Source organism: Caretta caretta, chromosome 4 (genome assembly GCF_965140235.1).
Source record: "Caretta caretta isolate rCarCar2 chromosome 4, rCarCar1.hap1, whole genome shotgun sequence".
Classification (NCBI taxonomy): Eukaryota; Metazoa; Chordata; order Testudines; family Cheloniidae; genus Caretta; species Caretta caretta.
In genome coordinates, this window is record NC_134209.1 from 138,828,025 (window position 1) to 138,851,661 (window position 23,637).

Below are 23,637 nucleotides of genomic sequence, written 5' to 3' on the forward strand. Positions count from 1 at the left end.
TTCTCTAAAATAAACAAAGGTTCCTCTTCACACAGAGAACATTTTCACAAGAAGAAACCCCAGCATCTGCCAGATGCATTAAGGTTCAGAGCCAACTTGAATTCTTTGAAAGAGTCACACAGTCGTACCTTGTGTTGACTTTCAGACCTCGGCAGGAAAGATACTCGGGTGACATCTGATTTCAGGGGAAAGAGCATTTACAGACAAGCAATCAGTTTGAAACATAAAACGAAGAAGTCTAGGGACAGCCATTTGAGACAAGGGCTATGTAATAATCAACAATCAAGAATGGACTGAGCAAATACAACCAACAATCTAAGAAGTTAAAAGATGCTATTCTTAGCCAGCATTAGTATCAAGACATAGGGAGGCGAATGATCACTTGGCACAAACTTGTTCCCTGTTTAACTTAACTCTATCACAAGCTTGGGACCACACTCTTCAATACACTTTGTTGGGTTTTTTTGTCTTTTTCATGTTTAGCTCTTTTAAATTCCACACGGGCTCAATCCTGCACCCACTGAGGTCAATGGGAGTATTGCCATATGCTTCAATCGGTGCAATATCAGAGCCTCATTAGCTAGTGTTTGTGCTAACTATTGTTAATACTATTGTTATTAATACAATTTGTGTGATGATACAACTTACCAGAGCAGCCTGTTCTCTTCAGAGATTTTGCCTCACCTCCAATTCAATGCTAGTCCCTAATTCTCATTTCCTGGCCTCTGATTTTTCATCCCTCCCCTGTGTTGTTGTTTTTTTTAAACAAACACAGTTTGGGCCCAATTCAATTCCCAGTAAAATCAAGGAGAGTCTTCCCGCAGATTGTAATGGGAATTGGGGTGGGCCCTTTGATCCCATGTAAGGTGCTGGAACAGTATCCAAAGGTTCACAGAATGGGGAAAGGACAGGCAGTGGCAAGGGGAGCTCCATAACACTCCCCCATCAATATGCCAAAGTACCATCTCCAGGGATAAGAGATTAGTTAAGTCTCCATAGCCTGTTCACTCTTTGCCCTTTCCGCTGAGGCTGCTGAAGTCCAAAAAAACCAACCAACAAACAAAAAAGAACCAATGCTGGTGTGGAAGGGGGATGCGATGTGGACATAGGCCACCAGACAGCCATTGGACAGTAACATCTTTCAGTCACTCCTAGTGTTATTGGGTGTGTAAATACATAGGGTAGAAGCAATGAGCTCATCAGCAGGACATTGGGAACGATGCCAAATTACTGAACCACGGTGACTAGGGTATGATGATCAGACAAGTTGATGTCAGCCTGAAAAGGTACAGGTGGGTTTTGGACAGATGACATTTCAAAGGCCAGGGGTATAGAAGAGCAGTAAAGATGAACTGTGTCTGAGTGAAAAGGAGAAGGCTCTTGGTCCTCTAATTTTCCATAATAGCAACAAAATTGTTATACTGAGGATGAAGGAGATAAGATGTTTCAATGAACAGAGGATGGAGTCAGGAGGAGCCGGTGAGGATGTTCAAAGGCAATGCTGGCTCTTAGTGTATGAGTAGCTGTTATCCCAGTCAACAGCTGACATTACTGAAATCCTATTACTTGAGGATTTCCCTTCTCACAAGAACCTCTATCCTGCTAAAGCATTTCCTGGTCTCTCTTCTCTAAGGGGCCTGGAGGTCTCCACCAAAGTGCAAATTCCAAGAATCACCTGATTACTATTACAATCCCCCCCTCAAGGTGCCCTGGTGTCTGCTTACATCACTCAGCATCCACAGTAAAGCTGTAACTATTTCTCTTATCCAGCAAACATAAAATCAGACAACTATCATGCTGCAGTCATTGTGCAGACCCGGGCCGCAATGACAGAGAAGAGTTTAGAGAGGGAGATAGACACTTGGCTAATATCTGACCTTATTTACACCTATGCCACCCCAATACCAGGCAGAACGGCTTAGGGGGCAGCAGGCTCAGCAGCACTCCCAACAGGCCCCAGTTTACAGAGGTGGGGATGTGACTGTGCCTGCAAACCACCTAGCCATGCTCCTTTGGTGCTAGAAGAAGCTACGTCTAGGCACATTATCCAGGCCCTATGTAGCACCCAGTGGTGCCCATTCTCTCTGGCAGGTTTCCTGGGGATGGGAAAATCACCTCTGCCCCCCGGACACTCACACAAGATGAGGCAAATTTAGCCCTTTGCCATTATCCATTTACTGTCTTCATGTCATCCTGCTCCCCCTGTTGTGCCTTCAGTGACTCATCCTACAATTCCCACAGCTGGGAATCCCCTCTTCTCACTCTGTTCTTCTATCAGCCATATGTCACTAATCATCGGCTCCTAGTCACTGAATTCCCTCAGCCTGTCTCTAAAGCTGCTGTCGGATCAGTTAGCAGCACAGCGCTCCTGAAAGCGTGTGCTCATTTCCTCAGCCCTGGCACTGCAAAGGCATTTCACACTGGACAGACCCCAGGCCGCAAGCCTCAACTCATCTTTCCAAAGGAAATTTAAAAGTCATTATGGGCCCTGCCATGCTATAGGTGTATGCAATGGTCCATCTAGCCCAGTATCCTGTCTACTGACAGTGGCCAGTGCCAGATGCTTCAGAGGGAATGAACAGAACAGGTAATCATCAAGTGATCCATCCCCTGTCGCCCATTGCCAGCTTCTGGCTGTCAGAGGTTTAGGTACACCCAGAGCATGGGGTTGCGTCCCTGACTATTTTGGGTAGGAGCCATTGATGGACCTATCCTCCAGGAACTTACCTCATTCTTTTTTTAACACAGTTGTACTTTTGGCCTTCATAACATCACCTGCCAATGAGTTCCACAGGCTGACTGTGTGTTGTGTGAAGAAGTACTTCCTTGTGTTAGTTTTAAATCTGCTGCCTATTAATTTCATTGGGTGACCTCTGGTTCTTGTGTTACGTGAAGAGGTAAATAACACTTTCCCTTCACTTTCTCCACATCATTTGTGATTTTATAGATCTCTTTTCTATCTCCCCTCAGCCGTCTCTTTTCTAAATTGAACAGTCCCAGTCTTTTCAATCTCTCCTCAGATGGAAACTAAGGGTAGGGCTACATAGCAGCTGGGAGGTGTGATTCCAAAGATAGGCAGACAGTCACGTGCTAGCTTACCTCAAGCTGGCCTGCTAAAAATGGCAGTGTGACTGGCGCAGGACAGAATAGCCGCCTGTGTGCAATCCTGTCCGACCCCCAAGTGCATACTCTGAAGGCTAGCCAAAGCTGCCAGCCATGCTGCACTTCTATTTTTTGGCACTAGCCTGAGCAGAGCTAACACGGGTATGTCTACCTATGCTGGGAATTACACCTGCCAGCTGCTGTGTAGACATTCTAAGAGACTCCATCCTAGGGGAAGGCTATCCCTGTGGTTAAAGCACAGGGCTGGGGTTCAATTCCTAACTCTGCCACAGACGTCTTGGGTGACCTTAGGCAAGTCCCGTAGGAGCACATTTTCAAAAGAGCTCAGGGCCAGATTTTCAAGAGACTTCAGCTCCCATTTGGCCACCAAAATAAGGGCCAGGTTTGCAGACGCGCTCAGCACCACACAGCTCTCATTGTGACTCCTGTGCCCAGTGTTTCAGCGGAGCCGATGTGGAAATGTGCCCCACCTGCTGGTGTGAAGCTGGTTTTAAAGAATTCTGTCCTCAGTCCCTCTGTGCCTTCCCCACCCCAGCACTTTGGCGACTGTGCTGTGCACATCTCTGCAAACAGCTCTGCAAGGCACAAGTTATTTCTAAACCTTTTCTGGGTAGAGATGCCAAGTGCACTCTCCCCTCCTATGCTCTCCTGCAGAGCTCCCTCAGGAGGGCCGGATAAGCAGCTTAGTTTGCCTCAGGCCAGCAGCTCCTTCCTCTAGGCAGGAAAAGGGGTCTTTTGTCTTCCCCTCCCATACTCGCTCTGCAGAGTGGCACGATCAGCCCCTTTCCTCTCCCCAGAGATTTTTTGGGCAAAGAGCCATGAATCTGGTTTCTGGCATGAGTCTGGGGTTGTTTGGGAAGGACAAGGCAGGAGCAGGTTAGAGTTCAAACAGGGCTCTTCTGTCTTCACAGGCAAGGCTGCTCTTATCAGCAGGAAGCTTTTGGTTGTTTAAAATGAGCAGAGAAAGAGATAGGACTTTGTGGGCTAAGCATTCATGCTGGTTAAGGAGGCTTTTGGCTGGGGGAGACGGTGGGTGTGTGGAGGCCTATAGCATCTTCCCACCTTCTAGTTCTTTCCTTTCCTCCCTCTGCATCCTGAAACATGCCACTTTTTAGCCAGCCCTCTCCCTCCAGCTAAGGAGAGCTGGATACATTTCCTGTCCGCAACTGGTGGAGACGCTCTGAGCGCTGAGAGTGAAGGAAAAATCATTCAGGCCTCTCCTGGGCCCTCAGAAGCATCGACCCAAACCCAGCATGTGATCTTGGATCTCCATCATCTGGGCCAAGATCTTGAGAATTTTGGGGGCATATACAGGTAAGGCTAGCCCCCGTGGTCTCTCCTTCAAAGACAGAGGCCCTCTGCACACCCATTCTAAATCCTGACCCAACGGATGGGGATTCTTTGGAAACTTGGGACCCTTAGGGCCCAGTGTTAGCTCTGTGCCTAGTTTCACTGTAGCTAGATTTATTCCTAGTCTGCATAGTCTGCAACTGCTCACTGCAACAAATCCCCTTGTTGTGCCCTTTAATATGGGCTTGTTAAAATTCGTTTTGAGAACTACCCTGTTCCAGCAGCAAACACAAAGATCAGCATGACCTCTCCTTATCACTCAGCCTTTCCTGTGTGGAATTCGTTGTGATCTGTGCCCTAGTGATTATTGCATCACTTCTGTTTATTTGTAACCTTTGGCACTCCCTAATCTTATCTTGCGGCTGCTGACTGCAATGCAAGAGATGTGCAGCAGTGTAGCTAGCTTTAGCCATCCTCAAACACTGGAATGGGCCATTTAAGTGGAGGTCAGTAAATGATTAGCAAAGAGGGCCTGCAATCACTGCCAGGTGAAAAGAAATCAAACTTCTCCACTACCATTAAAAAAGGCAAGATTTACATTTCCTCCTGTGGCACTTACCAATCACAATAAGGGTATAGTTCACACTCGTACTGCCAAAGCCGTTGGTAGCCTTGCAGATGTATGTTCCCGCGTCTTCACTTTCCACCTCCTTGATTTTTAGTCCTTGCTGCAGGATCCGGAACCTTGTCCAGCCACTGTGGATAGTCCGTCCATCTTTCATCCACATAGTCAGAGGTGGTGGGTCACCTTCTACCGGACACAGGAGCTTGATGGTTCTTCCTAACCTCACGGTCTGCCGGTGGATCACTTTATCAGCAATTCTGGGTGGGCCTAACAAAGAATGGGAAAGAAAAACAATAATTAATATGATCAGAACTAGTTCTATCGCAGTAGCATCTAGAAGCCACCGGTCATGAAGAGGGGCCCTGTACAAACATAACAAAAGTTACTTATTGAAAAGAGATTACATCAAAGTGGAAAAAACAGACAACAGACAGATACAACTAAGAAAATACCACCAGCCCATAGAGGGTTTGAATCCAGAACTTAGACATTCTTACCACATTGCTCTAACCAACTGCATTAACCTGCCAATGGCAATCAGCTGTATTTCTCTCTTCCTCCCTCCCCAGCCCCGGACCTCACCCACCACTTTTCTATGTCATGGGGACCTGGTTCCCAGATACCCAGATCACTGGTTGTTTTAAGCATAACGAATCCTGAAGCCAAAATTCGTAACAGCATTGGTCCTTAAAACAAGGAGTTATAATCCTTTTATGTTTATATGTATAGCAATTCCCTTTAATAGTCACCAGATGGGCTTTGTCAGCAGCAGGAATCATAAGAATACACTAGAACGGTTCTAGGACACAAAGAATTTGCTGGGCAGCATTTACTTAACGACAAGGTACAGGATATCCTGACATGTTAACATCGCCTAAATGCAAAGTGATGAATTTTCGGGATATTTTTATCCATTGCCTCGACCTTCCCTTGACAAGTTCATTGGACTGGCCTGACTGCTGAATGTTTCCTGCTGGTACAAGGCGATAGTTTCATGCATAACAAGGTGTCCTGGAATGTGACAACATGAACATACTGTGCTGCATGATGATAACTACAAGGCTGGGGTGGGAGAGTGATAAGGTCTCCCACACCGTCAGCTGTCCCCCAGTTACAGAACCAAATTCAAAGCCAAAATGTTCAAATATGTTACTTTATTTAATTAAATAATTGTCTTTATTGGATTCATTGATTTATGAGCTTCTATAGCCCCTACCAGTATAACAGCCAGCCTCTTTCTCAGAACATTTAAAAAACAGCCGTGGTCAATAAGTGCCCTGTTCCTGCATAAGGACACACCTGTTTTAATGGGGTCTGATGACTTGAGGTGCTGAGTGACCTCAATCCCCACTGGGCTTCAATGGGTTTGAGGCTGCTCACCATCTCACAACAGCGGCTTAGAGGACCTGACCCCTATGGGATCTGTGCTGGAGTCCTTTCTCATGGTTGTACGCATTTCTTTATAAGAGCAAATCCTGTTACTGCCATGAGACTATCTGCATGAGTGTTCATCATCGTGAGTAAAGCAGGCTCCATAGTGACTAGGGGTGAGATTCTCTCATGCTTACTCATGCTGGTGGGTCCCATTGACTTCAGTGGGACTGCAGATGGGTTAGGCTGCTATTCAAAGTGAGTAAAGGTGTCAGGAGCTAGCCCTAAAATAATGAATCGGTTTAATCAAAAGCCTGATTAAGTCAATGAAAGGCTTCATATCAGGCCCTGGAATTCAATAGATTTGGGCTCTGGTGAACTGCCAAGAGTGAGCAAGTCCCAAAGGCTGGGACCCTCACCTGAGAGCTCCAGTCCTGGAAAGCCGAATTCCAGGTGATGGTAGTTAGAGCACACCTCAGCCGTCACCTGCTGTAGGCAGGCCAATAGGAGAAGTGGTCTCTTAAGTAACATTGCCCCCCTGATTCCAGAAGGGATGTCAAAATACCATAAGAAATGCTGCCATTGTGTGTTTCCAGCAAGGACCTTAAGGACTAGAAGTCTTGCAAGCAAAGCCCTTCTTGTGAGACACTCAGAAGTCCAGTCAATTTTTGCAAACTGCAAACGTTTGGACACTTTGGAGAAGCTTCAGAGAGTCATCAGAACTTTTGGAGGCTGATCTGAGTCTAACATTTCCGGGATTCACCCACTGTCAGTGATCAGTTATGGGCATAGGCTTTAATGGAGCTACACTAGCTGAGGACCTAGCCCCAAGTTCTGTGACCCAACCTCACATGGCGTAGTACCTTATTTCATGAGTAAGGGGGGCAAAATCCACACAAGTTTACACGCTAGCTGACATCTTGCATCAAATTTTAGAGTCCCCTTTTAAGTTAAAGGCAGACTCTGCCACTTTACTCAAACTGAGTCGAACCTCAACGCCATGAATTACCACACTGAAATCAACTGCAGAGCAAGGTACTACTCAAAGTGAGCATGGGTGTCAGAAAGTGGCTTATAAGTACTGTTAGGGAAGAATGTGTGGTGTAGGGCAACTGGGGACAGTGGAGGGGGAATCAGGCCCTCCCAGCAGTGTCTTCTTCAAAAACCTTTTCCTTCCAACATTCAACTTGACTCCTGACAAATTTTTAGGCTGGGAGGAATGAGATAGTTTCCCAGTGGCGTCATGCGGCTTGTTGCAGGCAGACTGCACATGCGGTTCTCCTGATGGCAAGTGGAATTGACTCTGGATCTGTCACATGACTCGGTTAGTGATAAGCTTGGTCCTCCCGAATGCCATTTTTTCCTCTGACTGACCTTTCATTCTGAGGAATTTTTGGATCGCTCCACTGTCATAAGATCTATACGCAGACCTTTTTGGTGGTTTAAAACACATGGGAGCCTTTCCCAGAGCCTTTCCTGCTTTAAAAAAAATCCCTGTGCTGTCCTTTAAACCCACCCCACTTTTAAATTTGCCCCTCAAGTGCTTTCTCTCCCCCCACACCTCCCATATTATGAGGAGGAATTAAAATGTCCAATTTCTTTGCAGCTATGCATTTCCCTGGGTGCAGCTCCACGCTATTCTCAGAAGGATGCAATTCCAGGGCATGGAGGCGTCCAATGCAAGCTAAAAGCATGTCCCTATGTGTTTGATAAACAGTCCCATTTTATTACCTAGCCTCATTATTAACAATAAAAACAACTCTCTCTGTAAGCAGCACTCTCTCTCTGGAATCATCATGTACCACAAGCTTCAGAGGCCCTCACACGCTCATGGCTGTCACCGTGCTGCAGAGAGCTGGACCTCCTAGAGAGGTTTATGGCAGAATCACATGTTGGTGTTCTGTCAGGGGTCTCTGTATCTCTTTTTAACATGCAGGAATCTACTGGGTCTTATTTCGCTACATATTTGCCTTGGGACTGCAATGGTGACGGATGAATGCTTTTCAAGTTGAGATGCACTTTGGCACACCTCTCAGCAATGTTTGTACTTTGGTATTTTTGGGGAGGAGATAGGGAGGGGTAAAACATATTTTGCAAAGGGACCACCTGGAACCTCTCATATGCACTGAATTCCAGTTACACAGACTCTATTGAGCTAGGCAGTTTGAACCATTTTACTGTCGAGATCTCAGCTTCCCAACAGAAATGAAATCTCTTCTCTAAAAAGGTATATTTAAAAAGCCCATAGCTGATCATGTGCTGCTTGGGAGTAGCTAAGTCCTGCTTCTATCTGATAGTTCAAGTGCAGTGCAGTTCCATCTTCCGTTAACTGAGCACCGAATCTAGACCTGGCGAATAACGGATTTTTCAGTTTGTGGCCAATTTTGAAAAAAAAAGTGCGGGGGGGGGGAGGGGAAGAGCGCGCATAATTTTGGGTCAAGCCTAAAACAAAAACTTCTTCAAAATGTTTGGCAAGTTGAAAAGTAATAAATAAATAAATAATTTGGGGTCAAATGAAAGATTTTGTTTGAACCAAAATGAAGCATTTTATTTTGATTTTAGTATTTTAATGTAGTTGAACTGAAAATTGTTTAGAATCATAAAATGTCAAAATGAATTATTTCCGTTCTTTCAGGAATTTGGGTCCCCTCCCCAGAACAAACAATTTGGTGAAAAATGACACCAATTCACAAAACGGCTTGGTGTTGTTGAATCTTTGTTTTCCATCAGAAAATAATTTTGGTTGAAAAGTTTTGCCCAGTCTAACTGACTCCCCTCTGTAAGCCTTGTTTTGCTGAGTTCACGGCCCTGGTCACTAATGGAAGGGGACGCTAAGGAATGCTGTAACAGTGCCTTACCTCGCACCCCACAAACAATTCAGCAACTGGCCTAGTTAGGGATTTGAGAGGATCAGCAGCAAGAGATAAACTGAGACAGCACCACAGATGATTATCTTATCTTCCTTAACTGCAGACAAGGAGTCTGATCCTGCAAGGTGCTGCTGGGTGCTTCCAAGAGGTGCTGAAATCCCTGTATCCCCATTACAGTCAATGGGAGCTGAGGGTACTCAACCCTTTCCAGAACTGGTCCCTACAAGAATCCGGCGCAACGTATGCCAAATGCTGTTGGCGTGAGAGCCTTCTCCTCTGCAGCTCCTGCAGTGGGGAAGAGACTAGATTAGGCTTTGTCTACACTAGCAAGTGAAAGACAAAACTTTTGTTGTTCAGAAGTGTTAAAAACACACACACCCACTCTGAAAGACAGAAGTTTTGATGACTACCACCAGCGTGAGCAGCACAACAACACTAATGCCACGCGTTGGGGGTGGAAGTTTTTTGTCAGCAGGAGCGCTCTCTGTCGACAAACCGCGGCTACACTGTGCACCTTTGAGCAGCACAGCGGTAATGGCACAGCTGTGTCGCTAAAAGCTGTGTCATGTAGACATTGCCTATCTGTTCTGACTTCTCCCTCTTTATCTTTCTTTTCTACTTGTTCTTTCCCCTTCACTCCTCTTTCTCCTCCTCCAATGGGTTGGGGCAAGGGGCAACGGATTCTTCCTAAAAGTAGGGGGGCCATGAGGCCCCACCCCCTCCATGGCCCTGCCCCTTCACTTCCCCCAAGGCCTCAGCTCCCAGCCAAGCCAGAAGCTGGAGCTGGGCCGGAAACCCAGGTCCTTCCACCTGTCAGGGGAGGGGGGAGTCAAGAGAAGCCTCCCAGGTGCCCCACAGCTGCCCGGGCTGCTCTTACCTGGGTGGGGCTCCAGCTTCTGGCTGACTGGGGGGGGCGTGGCCTCAGGGGGAAGAAGAAGGGCCTGGGGCCAGACCCGTGGCAAAATGTGGACGTACCAGGCCCATCTACTTTCAAAAGTGGGAGGGCGATGGCCCCTGCCCCCTCCCTGTTCCAAAGTGCCCCTGGTTGGGGCATTGCTGGATTCATTGCCCAAGCCCCAGGCTGCATGGTGCACTCTGACTGCCCTGGGTGGGCCCTGCATAAGTACCCACTGTGTGTTGACATAGTCCAGCAGAGCCCACCTTGGGCAGTGAGAGCACAACCCAGCCTGGGGCTTGGGCAGTGAATCCCAGCCCACTCAGAATCACTGCAGCTCCCCTCCTGTCCAACCCTCACTGTGCAGTCTGGGCATGTGCCACAGGGTGGTGGAGAAGAACGCCCCCTGCAGCGCTATTTGCTGAGTTCGTTGGACCCCAGTGGTGATGAGTGACACACACACACATACACACACACACACACACATTCTTTATATGTAAAAAAAAAAAGTGTGTCCTTGAAAAATTAGTAGGTTTAAACCTGAATTAGTAATTTTGTAATTACATGTAAAAACCAGGAAGATTATGGAGAATTAGGGAGGGTGGACATCTCTGTGGGTATAAAAATGCTGAGCCCTCTAGGCAAGGTGATCATTCCACTACAGTTTCAGTTACGTAAGCCATATATACAGAGCCACGGCTTCGGTCACGGACGGGTCCTTTTTGCCCCCCATTCATGCTCCGCCCAGATATTTACATTTTCCATTCAACAAAGGTTGGTTCCAATGGCTATTGCTATAGATCAGTGTTCCCCAACCTTTCTGTGGGAATAGCATATTCCTATTCCCAGAAGACTGTGGCGGGCACCAGACACCCCGCCATTGCGCCCCTGCTATAGACCCTTTTAACACACCATGTTAGGGACGGTGCAGATGAATCCATAGATTCATTCATAAATTTTAAAGCCAGACGGGACCAGTATGATCATCTAGTCTGAGCTCCTGCATAAGACAGGCCATAGAATTTTATTCAGTTACTCCTATATTGAGCCTAGTAACTGGCGAGAGTCGTTTCCTTAATTCCCCCCTCCTCCCCGCCCCAGTTTCACTAGTAAGGCATCCCTGGATCTGACTTGTGAGGAAGGCGTGAAAAGAATGTGGCCTCCTCCATTTGTGCCTCAATGTTACTCCTTCTCCAAATATAAACTAAATATAAATTTTCTCCATAACATTCAAACCAGTGTAGTTACTAGAAGAGATCGTTCCTGGAGTTCCAAGGCCCAGCATGCAACCAATCTTAAAATATAATTTAAATAATCCCTTCTAGATCCTTCACTTAGCACCAAGTTTTTTGTTGTTGTTGTTGTTGTTATTTCACACACACATACACCCCAGACCATCCCAGAGAGACACAAACGTTTGTTGTTTAAATTAATGCAAGCAAAGAGGAACATTAACATTGCTTCTTCTGTTTAAATATTTCAACTCATATATATGCAGACATATGTGCTGATTTATTTGCCTTGTCTAGGAACAGAAGCAACTGGAATCCCCATTCTGTTCCATTTTATAAAGGGACAGATCTTACACCTGTCTTACTGAACAGCTGGGCAATTTTCAATTTATATCCCGCTATAGTACGCTCTATCCTATACCATAGAAACAGTTTCACTTGTTGCTCTGCTGATGACATTGCTTCACAAGCATTCCAGTTCCCCCCGCAACCCTCCCACCCCCGTCTCAACAGACTGAGCTGCTGGCGGTTGTTACTTCTTGATCATATAAATTATGTTTTGCTTTAGTGAGTAGCCATTTCTGGGAAACAGTGAAAAAACTTCTAGAAAAGTATTTAAGACATGATGGTGTAGTGTCCCGTGGTGTACTGTCTGCATTTCTCACAGTAAAAAAAGCTCACACATGTAATTATGTTTCCTTGGACTGAGCTGCAAAGTTCATGCTCTCCTTCGACTCATACATGTACTAAACATGAATTATGACTCTCTGTGAAAACCGTCTAGATATATGGTGTTTTGATAATGACTTGAACCTAGCTCTATAATTTAGTGTCACCTAGAAGTGAAGGCTAAATGATTTCCCACTCCACATTCCTTACTTCCCATGAACCCCTTTTACAGCTAACCTGGGGTGGAGGTGCCATTCCTACAATTGTTTGGACTCAGCTTTGTTATTCCTTGAACTACTCTTACTCAAACTTCACATATGGCGAACACACGAGTGCTGAACTATGTCCTAGGAGACCATTTGCCATGATACAGTTCAAAGTGAACTTTATTAACACATTAAACATAATTACAAAGAGGAAATTCCAAAGAAGGTCAACCAGCTTGGACAGTTTCTTGGAATAGAAAGTAATTTACAATATCCATGTACTGTATTGTAAAGTTTATAAAGAAGTTAAATAAGTTTTAAGAGCCCCGTGGGTTACGTATCTTTTATTATTTAATACTAAACATTCACTTTCCATGAAGATAAGATTTCTTTTGAAGTCCTACGCTGGCAAATTAGCAACCCTTTCTTATATGGGACACTCAAATAACCCGTACCTTAGAAAAATAAACAAACAAAAGGAACATAGGATGTAGGGAACATCATATACACAATCAGTATGTGATCTGCCAGTGAAATCCACCAATAATGACAAAATTGTAGTGACAGACAATTGCCAGTAGCCAAAATACATCTTTTCCCATAAATATAGTCTTCTAAATCAGCATGTCTGCCTAGGTATGTATACCTTACCCACCACTATATTATCTGAGCTCCTTATCAAATTATTTCAAGTGCAAACAGCCTGCACAAAACCTGAGTTCTCAACTTACCTACACCCCAGTAGTTGTTTCTAGGAGCCACTTCCTGATCTTGCTGACTGACTTTGGGAAAGTTGGGGGATTCCTCACTTACAAAGCCTGATTGTACAACACTGACTCATGTTTAGGTGAAACTCACCCCGTGCAGAAAGCCAGCACAGGTCCTTTGGACCACTTAAAGCCTCTGCACAATGTTTTTATTGTGGTAATGCCTACAGGCTCCAACCACAGACCAAGCCCCCACTGTGCTAGGCACTGTACAAACCCAGACTAAAAAAAAATGGTCCCTGCCCCAAAGACCGTATGATCTAAGGATAGGGTGACTTTTGTGCTGACCCTCAGCACGGAGGTGAATTTCACCCAGAAGTGAGCACTTACTCATGTGAGCACTAGAAATGGTTTAAAAAAAAAAAGGGGGGGGGTGGGGAGGGTTGTTCAAAGTAAAAATTTTCCATAATGGTTGTTGCTGTTGACAGTGATTAACCATTGGAGCAAACCACCAAGGGAAGTGGTGGATTCACTAGCTCTTGATGTCATCAATCAAGACCGGATGCCTGTCTGGAAGATATACGTTAGCCAAACCTACTGAGCTCAATACAAGGGGAACGGGGCGGGGGGAATTCTTTGGCCTGTGACATGCAGGAGGTCAGACTAGATGAGCTAATGGTCTCTTCTGGCCTTAAAATCCATGAATCCAACAATAATTTTGGACAAACATGTTTGTGTTTTTTCCAAAAGACAAAAAGCAAAAGTTTTTGGAAACCAAAATGAAAAGCCAACATGTTTTGCCGGTGAAAAAAAGTCATTTCCACACCAGCTCTCATGAGTAATCTCATTGATTTTGCTGGGACTAATGAACTATTGACTAACACTTATTCATCTAAGCCTACGCAGGTTATGGCTATGCAGTAGGACCTAAAATAAAGTGATTCCGTGGAAATATTTGCTGATTAATTTTTTCATGCAAAGGGATAATAAGTTTCTCCTCTCTCCCACATCCTTGCAGTGGGAACTGCTTCTCTGATGAAATGTATATTTACTGATAGTACAAGAAGTACTTGCCATATTTTTACAGGAGTAATACCTGGCCTTCTGAGGTGCTGCTGCCCATACATTTTCTAGACTGGTAGCTCCAAACATAAGGAGGAGAAAAATAATATTTGGGAAAATGTTCCATTCAATCAAGTCCCTTATATATACATTGCACTGAGATTTTATAAAATAGTTATTGTATATTAAACAATTGGCACTTAATTATTGCATCGATTTATTGCAATTCAGCAAGAGTTGAGGAGATACATATCTTACATGCTTTTTTAAATCCTCTGAGCATACATTTTAATAATGGGTTGGTATTTATTTAACATGCAATTACCATCTTATTAAATTAAATATGCATTGGCAATACTCAATTTCAAGTGTTGCTGGAAATGTTTGCAGCTGTGAAAAACAGTAACTTTATCCATAGGCTTTGAGGCAGCCAACACAGAGGAGAGTTAGGGTTACTTCCAATTACTTTGGAGGAGACAGACATCTTACACTAGAATGCTTCCTCTTTTAGTGTAGGGGCAAAGATGCTATTTATTGTTTCTTGACCGCCATCAGTGGGCTCAGCACTGTGTCAAACCAAGGACTACCATCTTTGCCCCAAAGGGCTAAAATTCAACTTCAGATACATAACACAATGGATGGCCAGCAGGTGTTGTTTGAGATTAGATACCACAGTGATCTAACTGTCTAGGTAGGTCGATCTATACCAGTGGTTTTCAAACTGTGGGTTGGGACCCCAAAGTGGGTCACAACACCATTTTAATGGAGTCACCAGGACTGGCATTAGACTTGCTGGGGCCTGGAGCCAGTGCCCAAGCCCCACCACCTGGGGCCGAAGCCAAAGCCTGAGGTTCTTCAGCCCTGGCTGGCAGGGCTCGGTTAACAGGCCCCTGCACAAGGCTGAAGTGCTTGGGCTTTGGCCTCCCCACCCAGGGCACTGTGGCTTAGGTGGGCTCAGGCTTCGGTCCCCACTCCTGGGGTCATGTAGTAATTTCTGTTGTCAGAAGGGGGTCATGCTGCAATGAAGTTTGAGAAATGCTGATCTATACTATTCGTCCTTCTCATTGAAATTCACACGGACAAACTATTTTGAATACAATAACTGGGGGTTGGGGGGAAGGGGAGGTTAGAAATGTTATTGAAACAAATCTGTAAGGTTTGGAAATGTTTGGATAAGTGTTTATTTAACCTCCTGTTTCCAGCCAGGATAGAAAATAGTCTAAATATCGCTAGTAAAGATGTTCTTCTGGCTTGAGTAAGACAGAAAGAGAGAGAAATCTCACTAAAAATCCTGTTCTCCCAAGACTGTCAGCCCAAGAGCCCAATCCTGTTACTACTGAAATCAACATCCAAACTCCCACAGGCTTTAGTGGAAGCAGTGCCAGGCACCATTTCTGCAAACTCAAGAGACCTGCATTCTTCCCATCAGCTTTGGTTCAGACCTAAATTGAAGCTTTCAAGGTTAATCTAGCCTAAATTTACGATGTGCGCTATTGTGGTCCACTTGGCTAATTGCTCCCCAGCTAGGCAAATCCTTGTTTTTGCATCCAATGGACTTCCCAGCCAAACCTCCCCTCACTCCAAGACTTTCAGTAAGACAAACTAGACACATTGCAGACCAGAGTTTCATTCACTTACTCTGTAACAAAACAAAACAACCATCATATTCACCAGTCACAGTAATATCCAAAACCTATGGCTTTAAACAAAGGCATTTACTTCCGTGTCTTTATAATGCAAACCAATATCTTGTTTGTTCCCCTGCATTTATGCAGTTCCCCATCACCTAATCCTCTGTTTGAATAGCTCCGAGAAAATGTGATGCCAGGATTCATGTGTGTAGTAACATGGATTCCCCTTGAACTTCTGGCAGTCAATGTTTAACCCAGTTTGAGAACAGTACAAGGTTTAATAAGTAATTAGCCATTTCCCCTATAGAGAGACATTGCAGTGTGAGCTGTACAAGCAGGAAATTGCAAGTGTCATTGTTTATGTCTGCAGGGAAACAGAAACCACTACAGTTGACTCAGTGCCATATTCTTGAATGATGTGAGTTAGATTTGTAAATAACTGGTTTGCCTTCATGTTATCCCACAATGGAGAGTATCCATCCATTTTCCTCAATGCCTTTCATTCAAAAAATATATTAGACTGGACTGAGAGTGTCCTCCTGTCTGATTGTGAAGCCACCTGGCCTGTCCCAATAATTATGGCGTGAATGGACCAGATAGCCTGTGCCAAAATGCTCATTATCTCAAACACGAGACACTGGTAAAATATCCGAAAGCCCTCTGGTACTGGGAAATTCACTGCAGCGTCTGACACAGAGTGACTGTTCTGAGAGTGAAGGCCTCTGTACACACTGCACAGTTGATTAGCACGTGTCAGACCAGTCGCCACTAAAAGACAGCATAACTGCTTGTTGGTGACCACAAAGAGACAGCAACACCACATTATTTAAGAACTAGAGATAAGTCAGTAAGCAAGTTACCTAAAACAGATTCAACAGACAGTAGAGCCGGTCAGGAATTTTTCAATTAAACATTTTCTGGGGGTCAGAAAATGCCGATTTGTCAGAAGCAAACCTTTTTGCAAGAAAGAGTTTTCACAAATTTCTCATTTCAAGAACATTTTAGGGAAAAAAGTTACAAAATGGGATTTCAAAACTAAAAGTCTGGGAGGGATAAGGAGGGTTCAGGTTCCAAATGACCATTTGTTTTAAATTTAAGCCAAGAATACCAATTAATTTAAAAAAAAAAACTGTAATGAAAAGGTGAAAATTTTAACAAAATGTTTCAACTGACCAGGCCCAAAATTTGTATTGGATGGTCAGATTGTGAAAATTCTCAAGCCGTTGGGTTTTTGTCCCAAACCAGAACAGGAAAAAATGTGAAAATTTTGAAAGTTTTCTCAGGATGCGAAAACTGTTTCCTGCCCCATTCTAGTAGAGAGAAATAGCTTCAAGCATCCCTCCAATTTCACTCTAAGACTGTAGCATTATAAAGCTCTGGAAAAGATGCCACCAGCCACTGTGCAGAGTTCATCCAACTAAAACAACTGGTTTCCTGATTCCAGACTATGCTTGGTTTGATGGGAGGAAAGCAGAACTCTGAATGAGCTCTGGCTCACCAGAACTAAACGCTCAGACACGATGAGGAGGAGAGTGGCTTAAGGCCCTATACAGAATAGAATAAGCTCCTGCACATATTTTCCAAAAGAGGAAGGAAATGCCTAAATCTACCTACAAATAAAAATGTGCACGTGCCAATTTTTCTACGAGAATGTATTTAAAATAGAAAAACACCCCATCTCTAAAGCAAATTGAAAAAGGAGCATCAACTATGTTCTTAGCCACTCAGTGCATTCTGACAGCATCAACACCTGGATTTTTACTAACCAGATGCTGAAGCAACATTACCTATGGTGTAAAAACACTGGTGGCAGGACTCAAGATTTCCCAGTGCACTCTCCTGATTCTTGAAGTCTTAGCACCTCAGACTGTTATCTTGTCAGATCTCACAGGCTAAGCAGGCTCAGTCCTGGTCACCATTTTGAGGAAAGCAAGTGACATTTTTTCTTCTCAATCAGTACTGGTCCTATGCCATGGCATAGTGTTAAGGGTCACTGCATTGATTGCTACAGGTGCTGCCTTTCAAGTGAGACATTGAACAGAGTTTCTGAGTGTTCCCGCCTATTAAAAATCCAGAGGCACTCAAGTTAGAGTGATAGACGTGGTGCCGTGGGCAATTCCAGGTTGGATAATTACATTCTGCCTGCCCAAGTCCTCTTGCAGTTTCAACTGTGTGCAGTATCATTTCACCTACTGCTGTGAAACAGCTGTCACATTTCATCCAGAGGAGAATTGCTTTGCTTTCTGTCTCTGTGTGTGAGGGGGTGTGTGGTGAAAGGCACTATAGAAATAGAACCTAGCAATGGGTTTGTAATATAAATATAAAAATATATTTATATATTATATTTTATATATTATATCATATATTTATATATAAGATAAATATAAAAATATAAAAAATAAAATATAAAATATTATGAGTGAGATTTTCAAAAAACATCTGAGAGACTCTGGCACCTAACTCCCTTATGTGCTTTTGAACCCACCCACTGCCTCCCCTCTCTCCCCAGTACAGTGTCTGTAAATTTGCATTAACAGAATTATGAGCACCCAAGACCAAGGAGTTAGTAATCCTTTGGAGAGGTGTGGCACCCTATTAGGCTACCAACTTCACATTTGTTGCAGCACCCAGAGCACCAGCTTGTGACTATTATGTGTGAATTGCTTTATTCCAGATGCACACATTTAAGCGGCAACAGAGCCTGCTGGAGCTCTGCTGACATCAGCTTCTGCGTAATTCAATGATATCATTCCATTGGCTGACAATATGGTGGCAAGTATCTTTGCATTCATCAGATAGATAGCGCTAAACTGGAATACCAATTAGCATTCAACTCAGTTACCTCACAGTCTAGTTATGCACAATCCCAGTTACCCTTCCCTAATGGGAAAAGGATAGGCACAATACAGGAATTAGATAGCAAAAACAGCATATCTGGAAATAATTTCCACCTAAATGATTACATAGTTAGCATATCCTACTATTCTGTGTACACACAGACACACACATCTATATCAAAAGGTAGTTTAGTATATGAATTGCTGGCCTGGTTTCACCTTCTACCCTGAATTCTTTCAGAATCCCTCTAGTTTCACTAAAGCTAAAGTCACTTTATCATCTGTAATTTCCCAGCACGTTCTGTGCCATCCACACAGGTACACAGTGGCCACAATCCAGAAGCGTATGTGCCCTGTGGGTGGAGAGATGGGAGTTATTATTCAGATACCTCAAATCTTCAGGGGCTCAGAGAATTCACACCAGAAACCCTCATGTGCTACAGCGTGGCATAACTGACTCAGTTGATGAGTCACCGGGTCAAAGCCCAAGGTCAACGGAAAGCAGAGACTCCGCAGATCTCTGCCAGCCACTGCACCTGTACCTGGGGCCGGAAAAATCAGCAGATTTTAAACGGCTGCTAATCCCCTAATCTTTATTGAAAATAAATACCAATCCCTTCCAAAAGGGCTGTGCCCCATTAACCGCAAATCTGATTATGGCGAAGCCCACTTGGGAGCGTCACTGATAAAAGAATAAAACATGGATACAATCAATTCTCTATAAATCCCACACCGTGCTTTGTACCCGTTCAGTGATAAAGGATTTGTATAAAAAAAGAGTTTAAACAACTTGTATCCAATTACGGATTTTACTATTTGTCACAAACTCCCTTACCACAGGAGTAATTCAATGAACAAAAATGTATCTGCATGTCTTTGGAGAGAAGGGGCGGGGTTGGGACAGGGGCAGGAAGAGGTGAGAGTGGTGGCAGTGAAGCGAGGGAAATAAGAGGACATGTAGGCACCGCACAGAAGTTTCAGTCCAAGTCAGCAAAAAAGTGGCTTTAAACCACATTCACACCCTCAGAATTCTGGCCTGATCCAGGGGACAAACTGGCCCTCCCAATGTAAATGAGAGCAGCCCTCAGGGCACTCTACTTTAGGGCAGCCACCCACGAGCTATGCCCTATGAACTATTCCACAGCCTGGAATCTTCTTAGTAACATACACTATGGAGACACCTCATCTGCTCCCAGCACCTTCCCGCCCCAACTCCCAGCACACCTTGTGAACAGGGCTTGTGAGGTGGACAGTGTAGGGTTGTTTACAGCGGCTGTACACTGTGCCTGCACTGGGGGAATTCTTCTCAAACCCCTTGTGGCACAGATCCAGCTCCATGTATTGCAGTGGCAACTTATAGGGGCCAGGGCAGGAACAGAAACTGTCCCCTGAACTTCTGATTCATGCCTATCTGTAACAGTGACCTACCTCTCCAGCCCAAGATATGGCTTCTGCCTCAGTTTCCCCCTGCTCTCAGTAGTTCGGCAATTTTAGTGCCTTCTGGTGTTGACCAACATTCAGGCAGTGCAAAAAGCTCAAACTTTTGATCCTAAGCTCAACAGTCCATCATTCAAGCTGTGCTACAGAAGTCTGATTTGGCACTCCCTGGGCTCACTCTATAGCCTTTTATCCCAACAAGTTCTGCCCTGGTCTCATTCGGATGACATGGGGGCTGAAGGAAACAGGGGCTTCCTCCCATTCTCAGGCCCATAAACAAAGACCAGGATCAACACTGGGCCTCCAACCCACACCACTACTGCCTTGCTCCAAACCTTTCCCCCGGGTCCTTCTATTCCCTGCCTCCTCCTGGGCTGAGTGCTTTCCTAGCCCACAACTGCTTTCCTGCCATCCTGCCTTTGATATCTCCCAACAAGCCTTGCTCTCAGTCAAGTGATCAAAAATAAAAAAACAGACACAGGCCAAAGTTGGGATCTGAACTCCTCAAAGGTGCAGCCCTGAGACCTCAGCTCTCTCCGTGGCAGGAAGGTGCAGCCAGTGACCAGTGGTACGTGGCAGAAGGAGACAGAGGAACTGACACCGTAGCTTGCATTTCCTCCCCGGAATGCAGTGAAGATGACAGTGCTGGCCCACTGGTAAAAGCCCAGGCTCCAGGATTACCCAGTGCTGCACTTGTTAGTTCTGAAAACACTGAATCATTGATAACACTTATAAAAATAAAATATCTTGGCAAGCCTTCCTTCTTCTATCAGCTTTCCACTGTGACAGAAAGGAAGCCAGGCCTCCTTTGTTCAACCCATCAAAAGAAAAGGGAAGAAAATGAAATAAAATGGAAAGCAGGGCTTCTGTGCTACAACCACTAAGAGGATGTTGCCAACTCTCACGATTTTATTATGAGTCTTGACATATTAGGTGCTTCTCTTCAACCCCAGTTTCTGGAGGCCTGAGATTAAGGGGAAATACCAGTTTTCATTTTAACCCACAAGGAAGTTTCTAGCCCTCATGGTTGTGGACAAAAGCTTGAAAATACTATCTCTAAAGGCTCCCAAAACAGAAGGCAAATCAAAAGAACCCCCAATTTATTATTTATTAAATCTCATGATTTTCTGTGGCCTGACTTGTGATTTTGGAACCCTGGGGGTAGGCAGTACTGAGGGTCTCCTCTGGATTCCGTAATACAGGGCCCATTCTAGCTTCTGCGCTACATTTAATAACAAGGCCTAACCTGGCTTTGGTGCTACAGGATCCACTATAGCATTCCGTGTTCCATTCACCAGAGTGGCATTTCTAGGAACACGCTCTAAGCAGGTGCCTCTCCTGTGCAAACTGGTGTGCCACAGTAAATAGAAAGCTGGCTCTATTCCCCCCAGCTGTTAGCCATTATGGGAAGGTGAGCGAGAGAAAGACGCAGGGTCAATAAAATCATGCTGTTGCTATTGAGGCACCCGCTGTCGCTGTCGAGGAGGGAACTCAGTAGCAATGTTCTGCCATTGATAAAAGTTTTACTAGACCTCTGCACCAAAGCAGCCCTGCAACCAGAGGTCTGTTTACTTAGCCTTTTCTCTTGCTGGGCTCCAGGATAGTGCTGGGAAGATCAGAGCAGAGGCCTCATTTAATATGTCCAAGTACACAACCAGCAAATCTGTTTATGTTGGATTCCTGTGTGCTGCATACCGCTGCTGTCTGTCAGCACTCAAAGCTCATTTTTCGGCAAGACTGGGGGAGGAGAGAACTATTTAGTAGGGCACTATGTATTTTTGTCTTCCTAAAACAAAAGTGAAACTCAGAAGCAGGCTTTGCCTTTTAGTACCATTGCCCGGTAGCATTGCCAAAGTCAAGTTTCATCTACATTCAGTGCCTCCTTTTAGGAAAAGCATTCACCAACTTAAACAATACAACTTCCCCCATTATTTCCTTCTACCTATTCATTGTGTAGCTGTAATTCATTCAAGAGGCTCTGCTGAGAGCAGCCTGAGTGGTGTGTGAAGAGCAGAAAAACAGGAATTGAATTATGTATTTACTTGGGATCCATCAGTTTTTATTCATAATGCAAAATATGCTAAGGAAATTTCGTTCTGGTTAAAGATGCTGGATTGACAGCTCAAATGTCTGAAGTTCTGTATGTCTCCCAGAAGGGAAACGGCCTGAACAATGACAGTCACAGGCTTCCCCATTGTCTGACCAACATTCCTCCAATCTGGAACTGGTTGCAACCTTGCAATGACAGGGTATTTCATTCACCACGTCTAATCAATCCTTAGCCATCTCTGCTGAGACTAGGGGGGGGGAGCTTTTCTTGACCTGCTGCTCACAAACCGGGAAGAATTAGTGGGGGAAGCAAAAGTGGATGGGAATTTGGGAGGCAGTGACCATGAGTTGGTTGAGTTCAGGATCCTGACACAGGAAAGAAAGGTAAGCAGCAGGATACCGACCCTGGACTTCAGGAAAGCAGACTTCGACTCCCTCAGGGAACGGATGCGTAGGATTCCCTGGGCGACTAACATGAAGGGGAAAGGAGTCCAGGAGAGCTGGCTGTATTTCACGGAATCCCACAGGGCATGAGGTTACAGGGCATCCCGATGTGTCGAAAGAATAGTAAATATGGCAGGCGACCAGCTTGGCTTAACGGTGAAATCCTAGCGGATCTTAAACATAAAAAAGAAGCTTACAAGAAGTGGAAGGTTTGACATATGACCAGGGAAGAGTATAAAAATATTGCTTGGGCATGTAGGAATGAAATCAGAAGGGCCAAATCGCACCTGGAGCTGCAGCTAGCAAGAGATGTCAAGAGTAACAAGAAGGGTTTCTTCAGGTATGTTGGCAACAAGAAGAAAGCCAAGGAAAGTGTGGGCCCCTTACTGAATGAGGGAGGCAACCTAGTGACAGAGGATGTGGAAAAAGCTAATGTACTCAATGCTTTTTTTGCCTCTGTCTTCACTAACAAGGTCAGCTCCCAGACTGCTGCGTTGGGCATCACAGCATGGGGAGTAGGTGGCCAGCCCTCTGTGGAGAAAGAGGTGGTTAGGGACTATTTAGAAAAGCTGGACGTGCACAAGTCCATGGGGCCGGACGAGTTGCATCCGAGAGTGCTAAAGGAATTGGCGGCTGTGATTGCAGAGCCATTGACCATTATCTTTGAAAACTCGTGGTGAATGGGGGAAGTCCCAGATGACTGGAAAAAGGCTAATGTAGTGCCAATCTTTTAAAAAGGAAGAAGGAGGATCCTGGGAACTACAGGCCAGTCAGCCTCACCTCAGTCCCTGGAAAAATCATGGAGCAGGTCCTCAAAGAATCAATCCTGAAGCACTTACATGAGAGGAAAGTGATCAGGAACAGTCAGCATGGATTCACCAAGGGAAGGTCATGCCTGACTAATCTAATCGCCTTCTATGATGAGGTTACTGGTTCTGTGGATGAAGGGAAAGCAGTGGATGTATTGTTTCTTGACTTTAGCAAAGCTTTTGACATGGTCTCCCACAGTATTCTTGTCAGCAAGTTAAAGAAGTATGGGCTGGATGAATGCACTATAAGGTGGGTAGAAAGTTGGCTAGATTGTCGGGCTCATCGGTTAGTGATCAATGGCTCCATGTCTAGTTGGCTGCCGGTGTCAAGTGGAGTGCCCCAGGGGTCGGTCCTGGGGCCGGTTTTGTTCAATATCTTC

The 23,637-nt window shown here is 44.9% G+C and overlaps 1 protein-coding gene across 3 annotated transcripts in view; it reads right to left on the reverse strand.

Moving 5' to 3' along the window:
• The window catches only part of FGFRL1 (fibroblast growth factor receptor like 1), a 250,084-nt gene that overhangs the window by 126,300 nt on the left and 100,147 nt on the right, over positions 1 to 23,637 (reverse strand). For 2 of the 3 annotated variants that reach the window (XM_048849165.2, XM_075128117.1), the window contains exon 3: positions 5,033 to 5,305. In XM_048849165.2, the coding sequence (XP_048705122.1) occupies positions 5,033 to 5,305 (273 nt within the window). Of the gene's footprint in view, positions 1 to 5,032; positions 5,306 to 5,535; positions 5,622 to 23,637 lie in introns of those variants that run through there. The other variant, XM_048849166.2, reaches the window with a different exon arrangement.